Genomic DNA, 19856 nt, shown 5'->3' with positions numbered 1-19856 from the left:
ATTTTAAATGGCTGTACCATCCCGATGACATCTTCTACATGATGATTGGTCGAGAAGGAAAAACGTCGTTGTCAATTTAAAATTTCAAAGTTGTTGCTCTTCATCGTGGAAGTGCTCTTCAAGACTGCGTCAGCACTAGAGGTTTGCCCAATTAATTGATGTTGTTACATGCATATATATGTATATAATGTAGTAATATACATTATATCTCTTGGTAGCCGATAGAAATACACTCTGACATACTCTTTCTCGATGCCATTGTACCAATGAGGCAAACGGACTTTTCCCTGTAATGACAAAGAAAATACGTTCTCTACAGGTTTAAAGGGAAAAAAAAATGTTTAGTTTAAAAAACAAGTTTAATATCCAGTGGCTATATTTAGGTCTTAAAAGTTAGTGGGTTTTGTTGTTGTTTTTGTTTGTTTGCAATAAATCAGGGCCAGACAGTTGTAGTACCAAACCTAAACAACAGGCAGTTCTACATTCATCAATAATCATATTAATCCTACGCTGTTTGTCACTTTTCCTTTTTTCTGCTACCCTTTTCTTCTCATGTCAGGTCCTAAACCTCAGTTAAATGTTACTGTACTAGTTCAGTTCATTCTAAAAAACTAAAAAACAACAACGGTGGTTTGTCTGAAGTCTTGCACACATTTGTGATTATGCGAAAGAGAAATCTGAATGACTCAGGCTATTCTGTCATATTCAGGGAAAATGAGCGACCGTCTAAAGGTGATGGTCAGATTCTTCAGGAGGGAATGCCACAGGCTTTTACACTCTGAGAGGACCACCATCCATGGTGCTGACGACATGCTAATGGTGTTGCAGCTGGCAATGGCAGAGGTTAATAAGCAGGTAAAGGTTTTTTTGTTTTTTTTAGAGCTTCCCCCCCCCCCCACAATCTAATTGATTCATTGGCCCCTTTATCATTTCTGTATAGTACTAATAATGTACAGTATGCGGCTGAAAGTTCATTGCAGTCAGTTTTTCTTTTCACAATAAAGCTGTAAAAGCAGGAAATAAAGATATTGAATAAACCGGGCTAAAAGAGGACTAATATGAAATATCATGACCAATTCAACTTGATGACGTTACCTCAGATTCCCAACTGAGCTCACTCGTGGCCCATTTTTAAACTGTTGGAGAAGTTATTTATGCTTTTGAACTGATAGGTTCCAGGCTGTCAGTAATTATCACTGCTATTTTCACTGTTTTTTCTCTTCCTGTGACAGCACGGCAGAGAGTTCAAAGTGGCTCTGAGTGATGTTCTGATGGCCTGGAAACAGTTACTGTTAGACAAACTTCACCTGCTGCCCCACAGTTTTGCATGCATGGAGAACTATGATCTCATCCTTGAGGCATACAAATCCTTCCTGAAACGTTCCAACACTGTGGACTTGGTTGATATCCTGTCCATGTACAAACAGCTGAGACTAGAGGACTCAGATCCAGAAGAGCCTGTTAGCCCGGTGAGCAAGAAGCTGATTCAAATCAGATTGATGTTGATGGTGGATGATCACATCAGCTACTGGGTTGAATATCAATTGATTCTAATTACTTGTTTTATTCTTTTGCCAAGAACCAACTGTTTGAGTTCTTATCAGGTGACCCTGAGATCTCACGGTTCCCAGACTCCTCAGTCCCATCAACGCCATCTAGCACAAGCAAGTCCTGCAGTTCACAGGTAGGCCAACCACAACTTTTATGCATAAATAAAAGGTGTTACTTAAACCATGATCCACCATAAGAAATACTTACTACCACTTTACCCTCTACCTCATATAAGGTTTTTCTCTGGAAAATACTTATCCTCCTGTTGGCAGTAATTCATTAATTTGATCTCCCACTATTCAATTTAATATTCTGTCTGGAGTCCATCCTGCTGTTATTGACAGGACCTCTATATCATAACAATTTAAGAGCAACTTGCTGCGACTTCAGTTGCATAGTAGATGTTTAAAACACAACACAATGTGATGCTAGACAAGAGCTCCTGTAACAGTCTCTTTCCTCCACTCCTGTCTGTCACTTTTGAATTTATGAATTTATACTGGAGGCTTGGTGCTGCATTACCAGCAAGAATAATGTAATTTGTGGACTTTAAACCAGGCTGTCAGCTTCTCCTTTTAGGGTTTTTTTTTCTCTGCCAGGAGTGCTACTGTACCTTTTAAGCTAAGATAAGGTGTCCATCTGCAGCCCTGTGTGAATATGTATATCAACTACATCAACAAAAGTTGGAGCAGTTCAAATGATGGTCAAAGTTTGTTTGTATTGCAAAAAAAACTAACAGATTTTGATGAACTTATTTAATTTCTATCTAGGTGAAAATGGCAGTTAGAAGGGTTTTCTGCTCCTACCTGAATTTGCTTGTGAACTCCAAGAATGACATGGCCCTGGCGCTAACTCTTGATGTCCCCAGTCGCTCACTTGGATGTCAGGCATTTACAGACGTAAAGCATGCTGCGCAAAACAGCAAGACTTCTTTCTTCTTGGTAAGAGAGCCACACTTTCCCCGGTCTTAGACTCTTCTATGATATAATTGCATTTATTTGCATCAATAGAATACTATGATATATAAACTGGAGTGATCCTCTGAAGTATTTGGTTCTCTTCTCTGCATGTTCAGGCTGTTACTTCTTTTGTGAGGGCCATCCAGTTGGGAGGGAAAGGCTATGCTCCAACAGAGTCTGACCCACTGAGGAAACATATCAAAGGCCTATCTGACTTTGTCCAGTTTATGGACAACCTGGAGGAGATTCTGGGGGAGATTCCTGACCCAAGGTACAGAATGCAATTGATGTCTGTACTTCATTCATTTTCTGCCGCTTCATCCACCATAGCGGGTCACAGGGAGCTGGAGCCTATCCCAGCTGGCATAGGGCATGAGGCTGGGGACACTCTGGGCACGACGCCAGTGCACCTCGGAGCCACAACTCAAAACTGACTTCTTTCACTTAGACATTTTCTTTCCGCAAAAAGCTTGCAGAGCTGCCGTGCAAGGGGAGATTAAGTGAATCACTATGAATATTTGCTGTGAATTTTCCAGATTTTGTAGAATTGGCTTTTTCTCAATATGAATTGGGGAAAAGATTTAAGAAATGTGTAAGAAAAGTTGGTTGTATTAGCTTAGTTTAAAGACCAGAAGCATCAGAAAGCTATGCTTCTACAAATCACTTTTGAAAGTTTCAAAAACTGTTAAGTCATAAAGGTTGAAAGTATTAAAGGTGAAAAAGGAATTCACTCATTGCATTAGTGATAATGTACTTGTATGAATTCTGCATAGCTGCATCCTTCTGGAGAAGGATGCAGCTATGCAGAATTCTGGAGAAGGATGCAGCTCTCTCCCTATACTTCTCTAGAGGTATAGGGAGATTTAATCATTAGTCATGAAATGCATTATTGTGACTAACTGACAATGAGGGCTTTTAAATGAATCCCATATGATTGTAATCACTGCTGTTGGAGGAGAGATGTCATGAGAGAATCTGATGAAACAATTCTGGACAGTCTTCAAATATGTTTGTTCGTAGCCTTCATCCCTGCAATGCCTTGAAAGCCGTCACTATGAAATCATCTGAAATCCAGACCAGATTAGACATCTCTAGATTGCCAGGACACAGAGACTTCTAGGAACTCATCAGTACTGATTGGTTCTAGTGGACTAATGCCCTATTCTCAGAGTTGTGTTAGATGTCCTAAGTATTATGGTTTTCCACTCAGCTCTTCAATGATAAATCTCTGTGTCTGTGATTTGTCCAGCAGTTGCAAGATGACACCAACAAACACTAAAAGAAATAATTTTACATTTTTCTCTCTGGTGTGGTTTTGGATGAGAACATGAGCTACATCGAGGAAATTGGTCAGTAATTTTTGAGAAATTAGGAATGTTGTTAAATGACTTATTTTGCAACAAGTAAGAAATATTTTTTATTCAGATTCATGACAAAAAACTTTTCCTCCTGGTCTGTATACAGTACAGTACCACCAAGAGTCATGGAAATGTGTTTGGAGGTTTTGGCATAACCATGCTGACAAAACAACAAACCCATAAACACAAGTAAAAACATGCAAAACTTGTGAAATCTAAACAGATGGAAGATTTTTGTCCATTAGTTTCCATCAAGATGTTTCCATCCTTCCATTTGTCAGAGCTAATCCTATATATGCTAAAGCTAGTAACTTTCCATTTCAAATAATGCTTCACGACAAAATGCTGTATTTTCTTCACTGTAGTCTCATCCTCATATAAACATGTTCAGATGCCAGAGAAATGATCCTGAGCAGATTATGTGAATGCAGGCATTCCAAGAAAAGTTGAGCATGCTTCAGTATCTGGCAAACACTGAGGTCAAACATGCTAAAACTGGTGATTTATGGGATTTTCTTTGAACCACTTTGTATCTTCCTGCAATTTTAAGTACAAGATATATTTTGTTTCCTCTCTAACATGGCAAATTCTCATAAATTGTCTTGAATTCAGACAGCCGAGCTGGGTGCCACTCTGTGAATGGGGGTGTGTGAGGGTTGAGGGGGCACTACTGCCTGTAGAAATACTGGCAGCCGGTATTCCAACCTGGCAGACACCTGCAGTCGTTAAAATCCACCTGTCCTGTTGCAGCTCATTATTATTTCTTTCAAGTGCCTGTAACTACTCACATCCAAGCTTCTTGCGATAACATTTGGATTGCTAAAGCCTGTTCATCTTTTCTACATCAAAGTGTTTCTCTGTTATAAATAAATGATTCCCTTACTTTGATGAATTATCATCAAACCTCATGCTCCACAGGTCATTCCCTGTACCACTACAGATCATTTTGCCTGTCAGAGCATTTGGCACCACAACAAAAGTGGTTATCAGAAATGATTTCACCGGTCAATCATGTGAGAGTGGAGATTTGAGGTGTAGCAGGACTTGTTGCGACATCTGCTTCACTCAGCTTAGCCATATCAACACATCCTGATGTTTGGGTAGCAGTGAAGTCCACTCTTGCTGCTCTTCTGAGGGGTTTCACTTTATGCAGATTGATGAGAGCACTGTACGTCTGATGAGCGGTTGGTGTACTCAGCCAACATGTCTTTCAACAGGCAGTGCCGTTACACTCTCAGTGGAGTACTGTATTTCCTCATACAAACACCATCTATGGAGAGTTCAGGGCCCCTTGCTCACTGAACATCTGTTTTCCCAAATGATTCTGTTACTGTTCGCCCACATCAGAGCTGGACCACCACCTTCCCACCTTGCTGCAATCTTGCTTGAGTACACTTGACTGTTGGAAACCTACAGAAGAGATACGTTGCTATGACTTTTAGACTTGCCAGAGAGATGATGTGCAAGCCTGGATACAACTATAAAGAGGAGTGGAGTAAATTTAAGGAAAGTTATTCATGTTGGCAAATATTGGCAAGATTTTTAAACACTTAATTTCATCCAAATGAAAACCTGCATGTGTCTGTTCTGCAGAAGAGAGGTTTACCTTTCTGAGCATTCTATTACTTTTTTTTCTCTCTCTGTCTTCTGGATGATGACGCCGTCTCATTGCAACTGCCACTGTGTTTGATTCTCAGTGTGTGTGGAGCCAGGCTGGTGGCTACCATCAGGGCGGCACTAGTGAAGGGACGCAGCAGCGGTGATGCCGTGTACACTGCAGCTGAAGAAACGGCAAAGGAGCTGAAGGAGCGTATCTGCCAGCTACACCAGATCCACAAACTGACTGCTATTGAAAGTGGGACAGGGATAAGCCCAGCCAGGGTAATGTATAAACTCAGATCTGACAGCTACAATTTTAATATTTGTGTTTCCTAAAGTCTGTACATTCATTGAAAAAAAATCATCAGATATGAAGTAACTGCACTGACTCCGGTTTTTGTTGCCGTTGCTGTCCAGCCAAAGGTCCATGCAATTAATCACGCAACTGCATATGGAGGTCGAGACACTGTGAAAGTGCTGATGGCTCTTCTGGACGAAGAAGCTTTGACTCCACTTTGTCAGAACAAGGCAGATCTGCTGTCTGAGGACCAGCCCGTCATCAGCGGAAGCGAGGGAACCTGCATTCTCACTTTGTTCAGGTCGGCAAAAATAGCAAAAACAGTACAGACTAGTGGGGGTCCCACTGGTTCATGTACTCCTGCCAAGGTCCAAAGTCAAATTTGAATTGCACTCATTCCTTTTTAGTTCTAATCAAGAAATATTAGCATGCTATTATGCAAAACAAGATAATACACAATACCATTAAATCATGTTGTGAGCATGCTTTAATGCTAGCATTGCTGTAGACCTTTAGGCTAATATTTTCTTTACTATTTCCTCACATTATAGTGTATAAACATATTACTCCAAAAAATACCCAACAAATTAACCAATAATGACTCATCCAAATTGCAAACAGACATTTAAATGTCAGTGTGGTAACTTTGCATAGTTGTGGATAATACATTAAAATTTGTGGTGACCAGCTTTTGAAAACTGCTGACCCTTCTGTCTGAAGTTCACAGTGGATTAAGAGATGCTTGCAAAGCCTGAATAGTATCTGTTCACTGCACCAGCGCACAATCCATAAACAGTCAATCCTGAAAGATCTTAAATGAAATTAATTGCTTCAATACATCCTTCAAGAGTCAAACAAACCCGAGTGAATCAAAAGATAAAATGTGGTCATCTGACAGAGCTTTGAATTAGATTTGACCACTACTGCAGGTTTGGGAAAGCCCCTGAAACAGCAGTGAGACCAACATGAGATTCTACAACACTCTGCTGAAACCATATGGAACAAAATCCACCCACACCACACTGGAACAATTACTCTGGTCAAACATCTGAAATAAAAATAATAGTGTAAAAACAACAGCCACCGACTGTGGTCTGGGGTGGGACATTACATCTGAGGTGGATGATACTGAATGGCTGATATCCAGTTTGTTGTAAATGCCCAGCATCAGCTCAGTCTGACTCTACTCAAACATCTAATACATGTGTGACGCAGACTGTTTGAAGAAGTGGCGAGTGCGTTTCTTGGTTAGTGTGACTATATAACCTCCCTGCTTTTCTAATTTATAAACCCCTCGCTTTTGCCTCCCACCCCTCAGATCTCCTGAAGTGTCCACTGGATGTTCTCCAGAACCTCTAAGGAGCAGAGTACAGAGCCGCTTAGATCTGCTCAAACCCAAGGTAACATGGGCCCCTTTGTCCAAGAGCCCTAAATCCAAACCCTCAGTTACTTCAAATTGAATCAGATGTACAAACAGTGAAAATAATGTCTTTACATCCTGTAATTTTTCCCCGGTATTATATTATTTGTTTTCTTAGCTGACACACACACCTTAACTGACTTCCACCATCCCGTTTGCACAGCTGTGTTTTAGCTGTTAGTCTTGGTTTGATGGTGCTGTTTAAACCCATGGCATATAAAAAAACACGTATTCATCAGGGATTCAAACCTTAACCAATACCGATAAGCTATCCTATAGTCAGGGCTCAGGCCCATTTGCTTACAGTGCATAACATAGCACAGTATATCCGATATTGATATCTCCTTCCTTCCTTCCTGGCTGTGAACTCAGCTGTTCTGTGTTTTCAACTTAATGTTTTCTGGGGTCAGTTTGAGAAAATGTGTCAAATTATGATGATACAGCTTTCAGGGATACAGACTGTACTGTTTATGTATGTTTGTTGTTGCTATTTAATCCGCATCGCACATAGAGTCTCATTTCATTAGATTCCAGATATAGCACTTGCAGTTGTCATAACATACACCCACAGATGGAAAGTAACATAATATATTTACTGGTACTTGAGTATTCTACTTAAATGACATTTTAAGGCACATGCATTTCAGTATTTCCTTATCATGACATGTTGTTCACCTCCTCTGCCTAATACCTCATCTCATAATGAGTTTAGAAGCCATTAAGTTCAGACCTAGCGATCTGGTACAAAAACTTTTGGGTTCTTCCTGTGACAAAGAGATTATCGTGCAAGTCAATATGCAGTGAGGAACTGCAATACAGAAATATAATATTGTCATAATTACATAAACACTCCACCAGAGAGTGCAGACGAGTTGATTTTCACTTTTGAAACATATGGATGTTGGAAGTTCACAATTGTTTTGAAAGGTTACCACTTTTCGACATCCTGTGTGTGTGTGTGTGTGTGTTTGTGTGTGTGTGTGTGTGTGTGTGTGTGTGTGTGTGTGTGTGTGTGTGTGTGTGTGTGTGTGTGTGTGTGTGTGTTTAATTGAATTGAGAGATTACCTTAAATTATGTCAATAGGTATTGACTCTTGACTCTTTTGAGAGAGATTTCAAAAATACCTGTAGTCCTGAAATGAAGACTCTTTTCTGTCGGGTCCAAACTAGTCTTAATAAGTCCAGAAATACTAAACATGCAGTGTAGATTTTTGAATCTGTTTCCACAGTCAGATAAGACCTGCTAAAGCACCAATTATAATCATCTAATTATATAATATTTAGAACAATATACCGCAGCATAATTGGTACTTTTACTTTTCAATGAGCTGTTGCTTCTTTTTGCACATCATTTTTTTAAGTGATAGTAAATAGTATTGCAATCTTTAAAGTACCTTTTCCATTATTGCATGCACAAAGCAGTTGCTGAGTCACTCCAAAAGTTATTGACACAATCAGGCTTAGATCTGGAAGTCGGACTGATCTTTAAACATCCACTGTGTGAACTCCTTTCGAACATGTATGCTCAACACATTCTGAGAAATGGCTCTTTTATTTGATTGCGCTAGCAGATGTCATTTTAGCTCTCCACAATCTGGCTGCTTTCCTGTTTGAGTACGCTGTAATGGTCCCTCGGTAGCTCACCACTTCCTGAACTCGGTGAGCGGAAGCTTTCTGCATCAATTTCACTTTGAAGATGCCATATCAGTCGTGTAATTCGACTAGCAAGGGAAGCTTGAAAGGTTATTGCTTCCTGTTGTGTGCTGGATGATTTTATCCCAGACTTATCCAGTGGTTCCATCATGCACTGACATCAGCTGGCGCATACAAAGATAGACAGATATAGTTTCCGCTTTTGGGCCATTTCCAAATTTTTCTCTGTGCAACAGATGATCCAATCACAGAAAATAAACAGATATCACAGCATATGTATGTCATTTCAGACTTCAATGGTGCACCTGTTACTCACTGCTGTTTCTATCACCTGGGCATGAGAACAGATGTGAAAACATAAAGCTGAAGAAATTGTTTGCACCTGCTTTTGGATGTCCGGTGAGGAATGTCTTGGTCAGGTGTCCTGAGCAGTGGGCAGAGGTTATTTCAGGACAGCCATCTTCAGAGGAATGAGGGCAGTCTGAACACACAGTGCCACAATGAGCTCCCACCTCCTGTAATTGGATTAGATGCCCTCCGTCAGTCATAGTTTGGCCATGTTCACTCTTCCATGGCCTCTCATTCTTTTGGGGTCCTTCAGATATTTTTTTTATTAGAATGTAAACAGGGTAGCATACGTTTTTAGTTCCATTGTTTGTGTCTCTCATTCTTCAGTTGGCAGTTGTTGTAGGCGCTCATTTCTTTTGAAACACATACTTTAATCCCTTTGTATTTTAAAGATCCACACAGCTTTGCTTGCTGTATTTTTCCCTTAGATTTATCCTCCCTCTTGTTGCCCACCAGCCTAAATGGTGAAATCCTTGGATCGTGATAATCCCAAGAAGAAATAGATCAAACACTGAATGAATAAATGTGGATGTATGTGCCCTAGGGCCAGGATTTTAGTCTTTATTATTATTCACTTTCTTGTAACTAACTAGGCTGTCCGAAACTGCTTTTTAATGAGGTGCTGCTCAACTTATTAGACAGGTAATGGTGATTGGCAAGAAAACAGTTTCCCCTGTTTAATGTGGTGTGAAGTCAGGATAATGTTTGAATCAACTTTTATCAATGATGTAAGGCAATCATCAGGTACCTGTATTCAGTGTTAAAGTCACACAGTCAAAATATACACTTCCATCAGCTAATTACATTGGGGGAGAATGATTTAAAGCAGTTTTAATGGTTAGCTCATTTCTGTTTAAATTTTAGTTTCTTAAAACTTCAGAAATTTAAAAATATTTTTAAAGCCAGGAATCGTGGCCACCAACTCTGAGTCACCAACACTGATCAACAAGTAGGGTTGCAATCCATGACTGTTTTGATTATTTCACTATTCTGTTGGTCATTTTGAACGTTAATCAATTAAAGTATGATAAATATTATTTCCTTAAAGGTCTTTCAGAGGCAATAAACTGTTGTCCAATCAGCATTCCAAAACCAACAGAAAATTCATTTATATTTATAAATTCACAAAGAAAGCAGTCCTTATATGACCTTTATGTCATACAATTTCATATGTGACATAATTTAGGAAGAAAATGTTCGAAATTTATGCTTGTAAAAGTATTTTGAAGACTAAATGGTTATCAAAAAGGTGAGAAGTAATTTTTGTTTGGATCAATTAGTCAACCAACCTGCAGATTTTCTTACATTTTTGAAACTTTCATTAATTATGCATTAACTGCTCATCAGATTTTTGTGAAACTTTGAGGAGGAGCAGATTCATGGTCTTTTGTTTAAAAGCTGGTGCAGCCAGTTATGATGCAGATAGTTTGATTAGGCTAGGTTGATAATTATAATTTGGATTAGTGCTTTGTTTCATGAAAAGGAAATGTCTGTCCTTTGCAGACATTTGCGCTCTACGATGAATGGCCTTCTAGTTGTTACATCACACTGACATGCCAACACATTAAATCGTTATGGGAATATACAGTATGTGCCTGTTTAACAACATCATATTGGTTTGATTGTGAGCACATTGCCCTGCTAGGATTAGTTTTAAAGCTCAAAGCATTGCTCTTCATAAGTTAAGCCTTAAGAGATTCTAGCATGGCTTTGGACATTTGGCACTTCTTCCTTGCTGAATGGTTGAAAATGTGCAGGAGTTGGAAAGCAGTTGTTGAAATTTGAGAATTTAATATTGTTAATTTTTGTTCCAAACACCACTCAATTCAAGACAGAAAGTAAATTTCAAAGCCAGGAACCTAGGCCACCTTCTCTGAACAATCGACACTGATCATCCCCATATCAACTGGACTAATTTTCTGTTTTTCCAGGCCAAAGACAGAGTCATTCGATCCCAGTTTGCGTGCACATACAAAGATGAAGAACTGCCCCTCAACCGTGTACTGGAATTCCCCAGCACCAGCCAGATCCCTACTTGTGTCCACCCAGCACCCAAACCCCAAAGTATTCTTTCTGTGGATGAGGTGTTCAACTTGGATGTAGAGGAGACTAGCACAGGTAATGGTTCAAACTTAATATCAAGGGTCCTAAAGGTACTTATGTTATGTTGCAATGAATGAATTCATTACAACCTTAGTGTTGCAGTAGTCCCTGTCTGGTGGGACACATTTCTGTTTCCTCTGATGTAACACAGCTGGATGGAGGACCAGGTTCGTCTTCTCAGATTGAGCCTTGACCCCTTCATAGTGAACTTGGTGCTTACCATCAAAAATTGAATGAATCCCAATTCAATAAAAGCTGCTAACACCCACATCTGTTGTGAGAAAGCAAACTTTCACAGACTTTTTTCTTCACATTTCTCCTTCTGTTTTTTGTTTTGTGGGCGTTGGGTTCAGCTCCATCAGGCTACATGACAAATGTTAAATTTAAGCTTCATAGAATAAACACATCGTCTGATTCAACTAGCATCAGCAATTTTGTCATAACATTTCCTTTTTTTTTCTACCAGCTTGTCACACTTTCTTTTGCCTTGTTTCAATCTTTGCAGCAAAGCCTGTCCTTGAATGTCTGAATGAGGAGCAGACCAATAAGCGGCAGGGAGCTGCTCTTAAGCAAAGAAGTGGAAATGCCCAAAACAGAACTGCAGGTTCAGGCAACAGAAAGAAAACTAGCAGTCAGAATCAAAAGAGCAACAAAAGGAAACAAGTGGATTCTGACAAATTGGGAGAATCAGAGAATGAGCCTCCAAAGAAGAAACGGCCTAATGTCCCTACCAAGACATTCAGCAAGGCCTCGAGTAAGAAGCTGATAGCTGGACAGGGAAAGCTGACCAGCTTCTTCAGAGTCTAGATTGTCTGCACTCATTTGACTTTTGCCCCATGTACATTTGTGTGACAAACAGATAAATCTCACAGCAGATCATTGGAAGCCTGAATCAGGTCCCAACATTTGATTTCATCTTACCTAATGCACTGAATGACTAGTTGTATGGTATTGCTATATATAAGCTGTGAAATTCCACCATGAAACCAGCTATGTACATATATTGAGACCTTTCCTTATCAATAAAGTTTTATTTATATATATAGTCTGCACTCTTTTTCTACTAGTAAATGCATTACAATGAAATGTTATATCATTATTTTTACAACACATGAAGGGAAGCGCAGCAACATGGGAAGCATTTCTACAATCTCAATTACAAAAAGAAAGCTTTTGAAGCTGTGTAAAACATGAACAGAATGATAATTTGTCAGTCATGTTTGCATCTCAGGGTATCTCAACATGCACAGTCCATAATACAACTAAAAAAAACCCATAATTCCTACTAGTATAGAATGGTCCTAATCCTCATGCAGCACTGCACTGAAAACCAATGTGATTGCATAAGGGATATTAGCCTACAAAGTGGGTTTTGGAACACTTTGAGAAACCATTTTTGGCTGGATCCATAAATGATTGTACCATGTAATGTGAAAGCCATATACGGTTTCAAAAGCATCCAGAGATGGTGACTGCTCCGGGCAACAGCTCATCTGAGTTGGACAAACACAAGTGGAAAAGTGGGCTCTTCTGACATTGACCCCAGCTCCAAAGCCAGCCTCTGATGTTAAGAGGGCGTGTCAGTGCCTGTGGCATGGGTATATTTTGCACATTTATGAATGCACCATTAATACCTGTGCATACACGCAGGTTTTGGAGCAACATATGCTGTAACCAAACTGTTAGGTCTTTTTTGAGGGATGTCCTTGCTTATTCCAGCAAGACAAGGCCAAGCCACATTCTGCAAGTGTTACAACACTGTGGCTTTGGAGTAACAGAGTTTGGGTACTAGACTGGTCAGGCTACAGTCCAACAGATGTCCTATTGAACATGTGTGGCACATTGTCTACTGTTAAGCGTCCAAAGTTGAATATCAAACAGGAATGGGCTAGAATTAGAGTCTAAGAACTTGAATTTTATCATTTTGAAAATTAAATCTATTGTTACCTTCACTCAGGAGGTTATGTTGCCAGCAATGGTTTATCTGTCTTCCAACAGGATTATGCAAGGAATTATCTGATATTAAAAATAATACGTGTTATTATCTTGAAATGGGACCATTGTTGTTTCTCCATAAGATCCACAATTCAATACTGTAACACATCAAAAAATGACTTACAGCTAAGATCAAATTCTACAAATGGCAAATATTCAAAGGTAACTGAACTAGATAACCAACTCAATGTAAAATTTCTTGAACATCAAACTAATGAAGGTACCAGTGTAATTCCAAACTCATTTACAAACAACATATTTTACTTTTTGGTGCAATGTTATATGTAGAAATTGAGTTTCCTTGTTTGTTTTTTTACTGTATTCAGTTAAATATGGATGAGATTAGATGGTTTGGACATGTCCACAGGAGAGATAGTGAATATATTGATAGAAGGATGCTGAGTTTTGAACTGCCAAGCAGGAGGCCTAGAGGAAGACCAAAGAGGAGGTTTATGGATGTAGTGAAAGAGGACATGAAGGTAGTTGATGTGAGAGAAAAGGATGCAGGAAACAGGGTTAGATGGAGGCAATTGATTCACTGTGGTGACCCCTGAAGGGAAAAGCCGAAAGGAGAAGAATATTCAGTTGAACATAGGTTGAAAAGAATTTGCAAATCATGGCATTCTGATTTTATTTTACACAACATTCAAAGTTTTCTGCAATTAGGCTTGAACTTTCCAGCAAGGTCGGAACACTCTCCCCACCATACACCGCAGCACTAGAGCAAGAGAGCGGAAGAGAGGAAAGGAAGTTAAGAGTTAGCAAGAAGCAAGTGAAGAGATAATCCTTTATATATGAATCAACTTCATTGGTGAGGTAAACTGATATATTCTTTAGAAAATCAAAACTGGAACCATTTTATGAGTTAGCAGATACTTACTGTCGCTGTCGGTGTCTCTGCGATCAATCTTAAAACTATGCTGAGCAGGAATGTTGCTCAAGCCTTGGCCTGGGAGCAGTGGAAGGATGCGGGTGAAGGCTGAGTTCAGCCCATGAATACCTTTCAGCCCCATGTCCTGAAACACAGTATTGATCAGCGATCACATGCGATACCGTGAGACCACACACACTACACTGCTTGCTACAGGACCTGAGCTGTGGATCGTCAAGTTGCAGGAAACTTTTTCAGAGATGATCTTTTCACTTGCAGCACAGGTGTTGGATCTGTTTTCACCAGCTGATCCAAGCCACAGGAACCCCAAATGGAAGAAATGTGCTTCCCAGATTTTACTACATCACAGCGGCCCGTTTCCTTCCACTGCCCTGGTTTAACCAGATGGCTTTGTTCTCTCCATCATGGCTGCCTGTTCCCTATTACTGCACAGATAACCACCATGTTCATGACACACAGGAGACGCAACCGCCAGATAAACCCTTTCCAAAATACAGCTAAACGTAGGAGGGAGCACAGATATATCATCATTCTTCCCACTGTGACTGCAATAAATCTTTATAGGCTTGTGATCATTTGACCTTTTCAGCTAATAGTATTTCCCGGTTTTCCAGTGCTGCTGTTAAAGATTTCATAGTTGCGTGTAAAATACTGACTCAAATTGAAAGGGGTCAAATGTTCAGACACTGGATGGAGATAATGTGGACTTTGTTGTTCGACTGTGGTTCGTTGTTGTTAAGTGGCGCTAATCTTATTCAGCAAAGGGTAATGAAGCATGGATGTCTTTGGCAGATTAAACAACTGCAAACAAGCTAGTCAGATTTTATCAGTTTGGGATAGAATGAATAAGAATAATCCAAATGGCCGGGAGCTGGTTTACTTCTTTGTTAACGAGACAGCAAAAATAGTTTTTCACCCAAATAAGAGAATAGATACTCACAACAAATTCAAGAGCAACGTCATCCCCCAGAATTAAGCATGTTGGATAGTCACATAAAACACACAATGTGCAGCTATTGGTTTTCTTATAAACAAACTGATTGATTATTATTATTTTTAAAAATTAATTATTAATTGATCTAATCAGATTTCAGTGGCAGTGACACTTCCACAGACTTCCCCCCTCTGAAAGCCACATTGATAAAAATGTACCAGTTACAAAACTGTTTTTTCTTAACAGTGCTAAACAAGCATACATAAACTTTACCTTGATCTAAACTCAGCTTGTTGATCCTCGATATGTGTCAGTGGGTGATGAACACCCCAGAGCAAAACATAAACCCACTTACACAGGAACCAACATTTTCATTGATTCATTATCTGCACACTCATCACTTTAGGAGTGAATGAAAATATTTTTCATTAGTTTGTTTCTATTGTGAGGTAATCATCTTTTGATGATTGTTGCTCCACATATGAAGACTCCCATTGGCTGTAATGTTGTTAGCTGTGATTGATTGTATTGTCGTGCTTTGACACGCTGGGAAATGGTTTCTTCCCATAACGGTGTTCCTGAATAAATAATAAAACTGGTGCTGTCCAGCTCATGATTCCCGCCCTTGAGAATTTCTCACCATTTCTTTTACGCATATCACACATTTATCATTACGCTCAAAGTATTGAAAAATTAGATTCAAAACTTAAGCTACAGAATGTCCTTCCAGAAACAATCTCTCCATTATGTTTAATTCAGAGGCTTCATGGTGAGCTATTTTCATTGGAACTACCTTCTATCTGAAGCAGGGACCAATGAAAACTGTTCACAGTCAAATCTGTAGATTACGACATTTGTTTCTGACATTGTGCTGTTGAATTTTTTACATCATGCTCAGGGCAGCAACCAACAACAAATAATTCCCATTATTTTCTATTCAGGTGGTACTTTCAATTTGTCACATTGGCTTATTGAAAAAACTTTATCAAGCAGAAACAGCAAGGTTTGACTAAATAAACCCACTTTCTTACAGATCGTAAATAATTACTAACATTTTGATGTCTATAAATTATCGATGTTAATACAATCAAAGCACTAAAGGTGCCTCACTTACTAAAAAGAAAGAGCCTTTAATTTTTCTAGCACTTACTGAGACAGTGATGACTTTACGACTTCCATCTTCATCCCTTAAGCTGTTGTCGAGCGCATGGTTTCGTCTATACATGAGGGGAACCACAGCAAGCTCAGTCATGGGGTCATCCCTCAGTATCAAGCCCAGGCCATCTTTATCTGCCATATCATCTTCAATTATAGTTGCAGGCACGGCAGCAGCAAAGTGACTGTTCATCTCAGAAAACAGCACAAGAGCGAACAGGACAGAATGAACAGAGATCATGGCATCAACTGTATTTACTTTTGCAGTCTGACTGATCTCTATCTCTCTCTTAACAGGTGACAGGGCTGTCAGTTGTCTTTTATATCCAGTGTGATGTCATTTTGCCAGTAATATAAATGAGTGAAGTCAAAGAAGAGTCGTGTCTCCTGCAGCTGTAATTTCCTCTTAGAGGACGATGGCAAGGAGAAGTTTAAAGGTCGCAGCAAATGTGTAGTTATTCCAATAATAGGTGTTTCCATGTGAAGAAAAAGACTGCCACTTCAATTAGTTTAGACATGTGATAACCTTAAAAGATCAGACATTGAGAGCTGTAATTTCTACAACATTACAGCTCAAGAAGGCTCACAATGTCAAAGGACAGGAATCAATAGAGGATGTTTTTTCCCCTCAACATCCACTTGTTGAAATGAACCCAGCAGGTTACAGGACAAATACTGGCTGTGTTGCATAAAAATAATCTCTGGGTTGTCAGACTGAGTCATTCTGTTTGAATGGTGACAGTAGACACCCATGACTGGGAAAAAAATCCCATCCAGAAAGGTCAGTGATGTGTCTGAAAACCTCTCAGTGTGAGCCGCTGATGAGACGATGATGATAGAACATCTCTGATTGTGAAAAATGTGTGTACCAGCATCACTAAAGCTCCTTAACAATCATTTACATTTCATCCACTAACTTATTCAGGTCCTCCTCTATTGGCATGGATGGAGGATGGATGGATGGATGGATGGATGGATGGATGGATGGATGGATGGAGGATGGATGGATGGATGGATGGATGGATGGATGGATGGATGGATGGATGAATGGATGAGTTAATGGTTGGAGCAATTTTGATCTTAGATTTTGTTCCACTTATTTTACCAGAATGGTTTAAGGGCATGAGAGTTTTATTCATAAAAGTGAGCAAATAAAAGTTTCCAAAAACATTAATCTGCCATAGTTTTGTGATCAATCTCTATCAAAGTGACAATCCTCAGTTGACACTAAAAGGTGGAGGCATGCGAAAACCAAAAGACCTTTGTGTTGACACAGCTACTTGCTTCGTCTGAGCTCAGAAGGCTTACCTTATTAACATCACAGGAGCTGCAGCACAAAGGATGGTGAACCAGGTCATGAATAATAGCTATTGAACTCAGCTGAAGTGATTTTACTTGGAGCAGTCAGCCTTTATTTTGTAAGTATTATTGTTGGAGGGAAAGGACTTCTACTGAAGAACTGAACTTGTCCACAGGGGCAAGAGCGTTCCAGCAGAAGCACAACTGAACTTGTGAGCTCCATGCTCTGTTGTTGTAACCTTTCTCGCTGTTCCTCTCTTTCTGATAATCTCACCCTCCCATTTCCCATATTTCCTCCGATACAGGCTGTATTAATGTACTCAATTAACAGCAGACACGCTGCAAATCAATGCGAGTTCACCTGATTTAAAGCTTCTTGGCTCTCTCACTTTCATTGCTGAGAAGATTCAACAAACTCTAAACCGTGGTGAAACTCTTTATCTTGTAACTGTTATTTTTTCCCTCCTCTGAATTTCTAAGAAATCATTACCATAATTGTCTAACAAAGTGCATTAGCAAAAAGGCCAAACAATCTTATGAAGACCAGATGTGATTCGGTGGGTATCATGCATCTTAAATCTTTATGTTTTCCATAACAAGTCAGGCAAAGCTTTAATCAATACTGATGAACTTTATTATACCATTGACCATTTCACTGCTTGTTTAGTGTTGTTTGTAAGCAAAACATGATTGCATCCAGATTTGATAGTTTACATTTTAGTCTTCAGTAACCTGTGGGACAGTTTTTTTTTTAATTGTCCTTCTTGCATCACCTGTCAGTTGCTGCATTTCAGTCTCGCCGCCTTCAGCCTTTAGCATAAAGAGGCCTCAGGAACCTTGGACTCTGTGACATGAGTAGCAGCTTTGTTTTAGAATATTATTTCCTCGACCTGTATTGACATGTTACCTGTCATCGCCGACATTCATCTTAATATGGAAAATATAAAGAAAGGAAAACTAACAATGTCACAACGGAGGGGAGACAGTTCCAGTTCCAGTTCCAGGGAAATCTGATGCACTGATGCTCCATGCGTGATGTTGGATGTCTGTGTGTTTGTGCTGCGGAGGTTTGAGTCGTGCCAGTAGTGCCGGCATGCTGCATTCAGCAGCGATGCGGGCGCAAAGGCGGTGGGACCGCATTTTGGGCAGGAGCTTTTTATTGCCTAGAGAACAGACCGTGGTTTCCTGGAACAATGCAGCTGATGAGAGTCTCTCCAAGGAAAATAAGGCTCTGACATCATGGGTTCTTAAAGCACACAGCTGAGCCAACACTCTCTCCTGCTATAATCAAGCCTCAGTGAATTTCCACTGTCGACTGAAATCGAGAAAGAGAGAGAATCTCTCACAATGGTTGAGATGAGTTTTTTTATTCACTTACTTTAATATAAATGCTAATGTTGTCATTGTAAAGCAAGGCTTATGGTGCACTCTTAGGAGCCTTCTGCCTATGTTTCCTCTTATATATTGCACCGGATCACGATTACAATAAAATGTGACAACTTGTCAGAATCAACTTAGCCAAAAACTGGACGCTTGCCTCTGGATGTGAAAATATATGGGATAAGAGATGACAAATGCTGAGCTGACAACTGCCGGACTGAAAGTCAAACCCGGCAAAGTGAAATCCTGTTGGTCCTATTGGAAAAATTGAAACTTTGCAACCTTTTCCTGTAAAACAATCAGTAGAATAAGTAGTAAAATTGGTGAGTGTAGTAAAACAGACCACAAGGTCATTCAAAAGACAATTGTGTGCTTAAGATGAGGAGTTGAAGAGTGTGGAGAGATTGTGTTTCACTCCAAAATCTGTGTCCTTAGATGCTCTGGTTCTGACTTCCAGCAGATCAATGGGAAGAGATTGTGCTCTTTCCAGAACCATTCTAGTTCTTGAGGTCGTTCAAGCATCTCTGTGTTGCACTCCATGAGTCACCATGTAACCAAAATTACACATTCAATATTTTCAAGACAATCTATCATTTGTTTTTTATAATAATAACAAGTATATACATTTAAGGTCCATATTCTGTTTGATAATTGCTTCTTTTATTGTGGTTGGTTGCCTCGTTGCCATCCAACTCTCTCTCTGCACCGTATTTCTCCCACATATTTTAACTCAAAATCTTCAGCTGGAACTGGACCACTATGGTGAGAAGATTTACTCTACTGTATTTCAGTCAAAGAGATGGATGAAATAACATCCAGGATGACCGGTGCCTCACCAACCTTTTGTGTTTCTCCACAGTTTGATTCCTGTCGTCTGCTGAGCACCGGATAGAGAGCCAGTTTCTCAGGATCT

The 19856-nt window shown here is 39.7% G+C and overlaps 2 protein-coding genes across 3 annotated transcripts; one reads left to right on the top strand and one right to left on the bottom strand.

Moving 5' to 3' along the window:
* Positions 1-125: 125 nt before the first annotated feature.
* parpbp (PARP1 binding protein) lies at positions 126-12292 on the top strand. Its single transcript, XM_068306864.1, has 11 exons — positions 126-141; positions 710-855; positions 1233-1469; positions 1580-1684; positions 2322-2492; positions 2627-2781; positions 5566-5749; positions 5885-6066; positions 7084-7165; positions 11117-11303; positions 11794-12292. The coding sequence occupies exons 2-11, from the start codon at positions 715-717 to the stop codon at positions 12093-12095; spliced, it is 1746 nt and encodes a 581-aa protein (XP_068162965.1). The 5' UTR covers positions 126-141; positions 710-714; the 3' UTR covers positions 12096-12292.
* pmch (pro-melanin-concentrating hormone) lies at positions 9232-16617 on the bottom strand. Of its 2 annotated transcripts, none has more exons than XM_068306866.1 (3): positions 16260-16617; positions 14164-14299; positions 9232-9352 (listed from the first exon to the last, which is right to left on the bottom strand). In XM_068306866.1, exons 1-3 carry the CDS (start codon positions 16503-16505, stop codon positions 9300-9302), a joined length of 435 nt encoding a protein of 144 aa, XP_068162967.1. In that variant the 5' UTR covers positions 16506-16617; the 3' UTR covers positions 9232-9299. The 2 variants fall into 2 exon arrangements, with proteins under 2 accessions (XP_068162967.1, XP_068162966.1); XM_068306865.1 differs by lacking the exon at positions 9232-9352 and adding an exon at positions 13903-14001.
* Positions 16618-19856: the final 3239 nt, after the last annotated feature.

The sequence above is a fragment of the Antennarius striatus genome, chromosome 22, assembly GCF_040054535.1.
Source record: "Antennarius striatus isolate MH-2024 chromosome 22, ASM4005453v1, whole genome shotgun sequence".
NCBI lineage: Eukaryota > Metazoa > Chordata > Actinopteri > Lophiiformes > Antennariidae > Antennarius > Antennarius striatus.
Note: the sequence above shows the minus strand (reverse complement) of the source record. Positions and strands in the feature narration are given on the sequence as shown.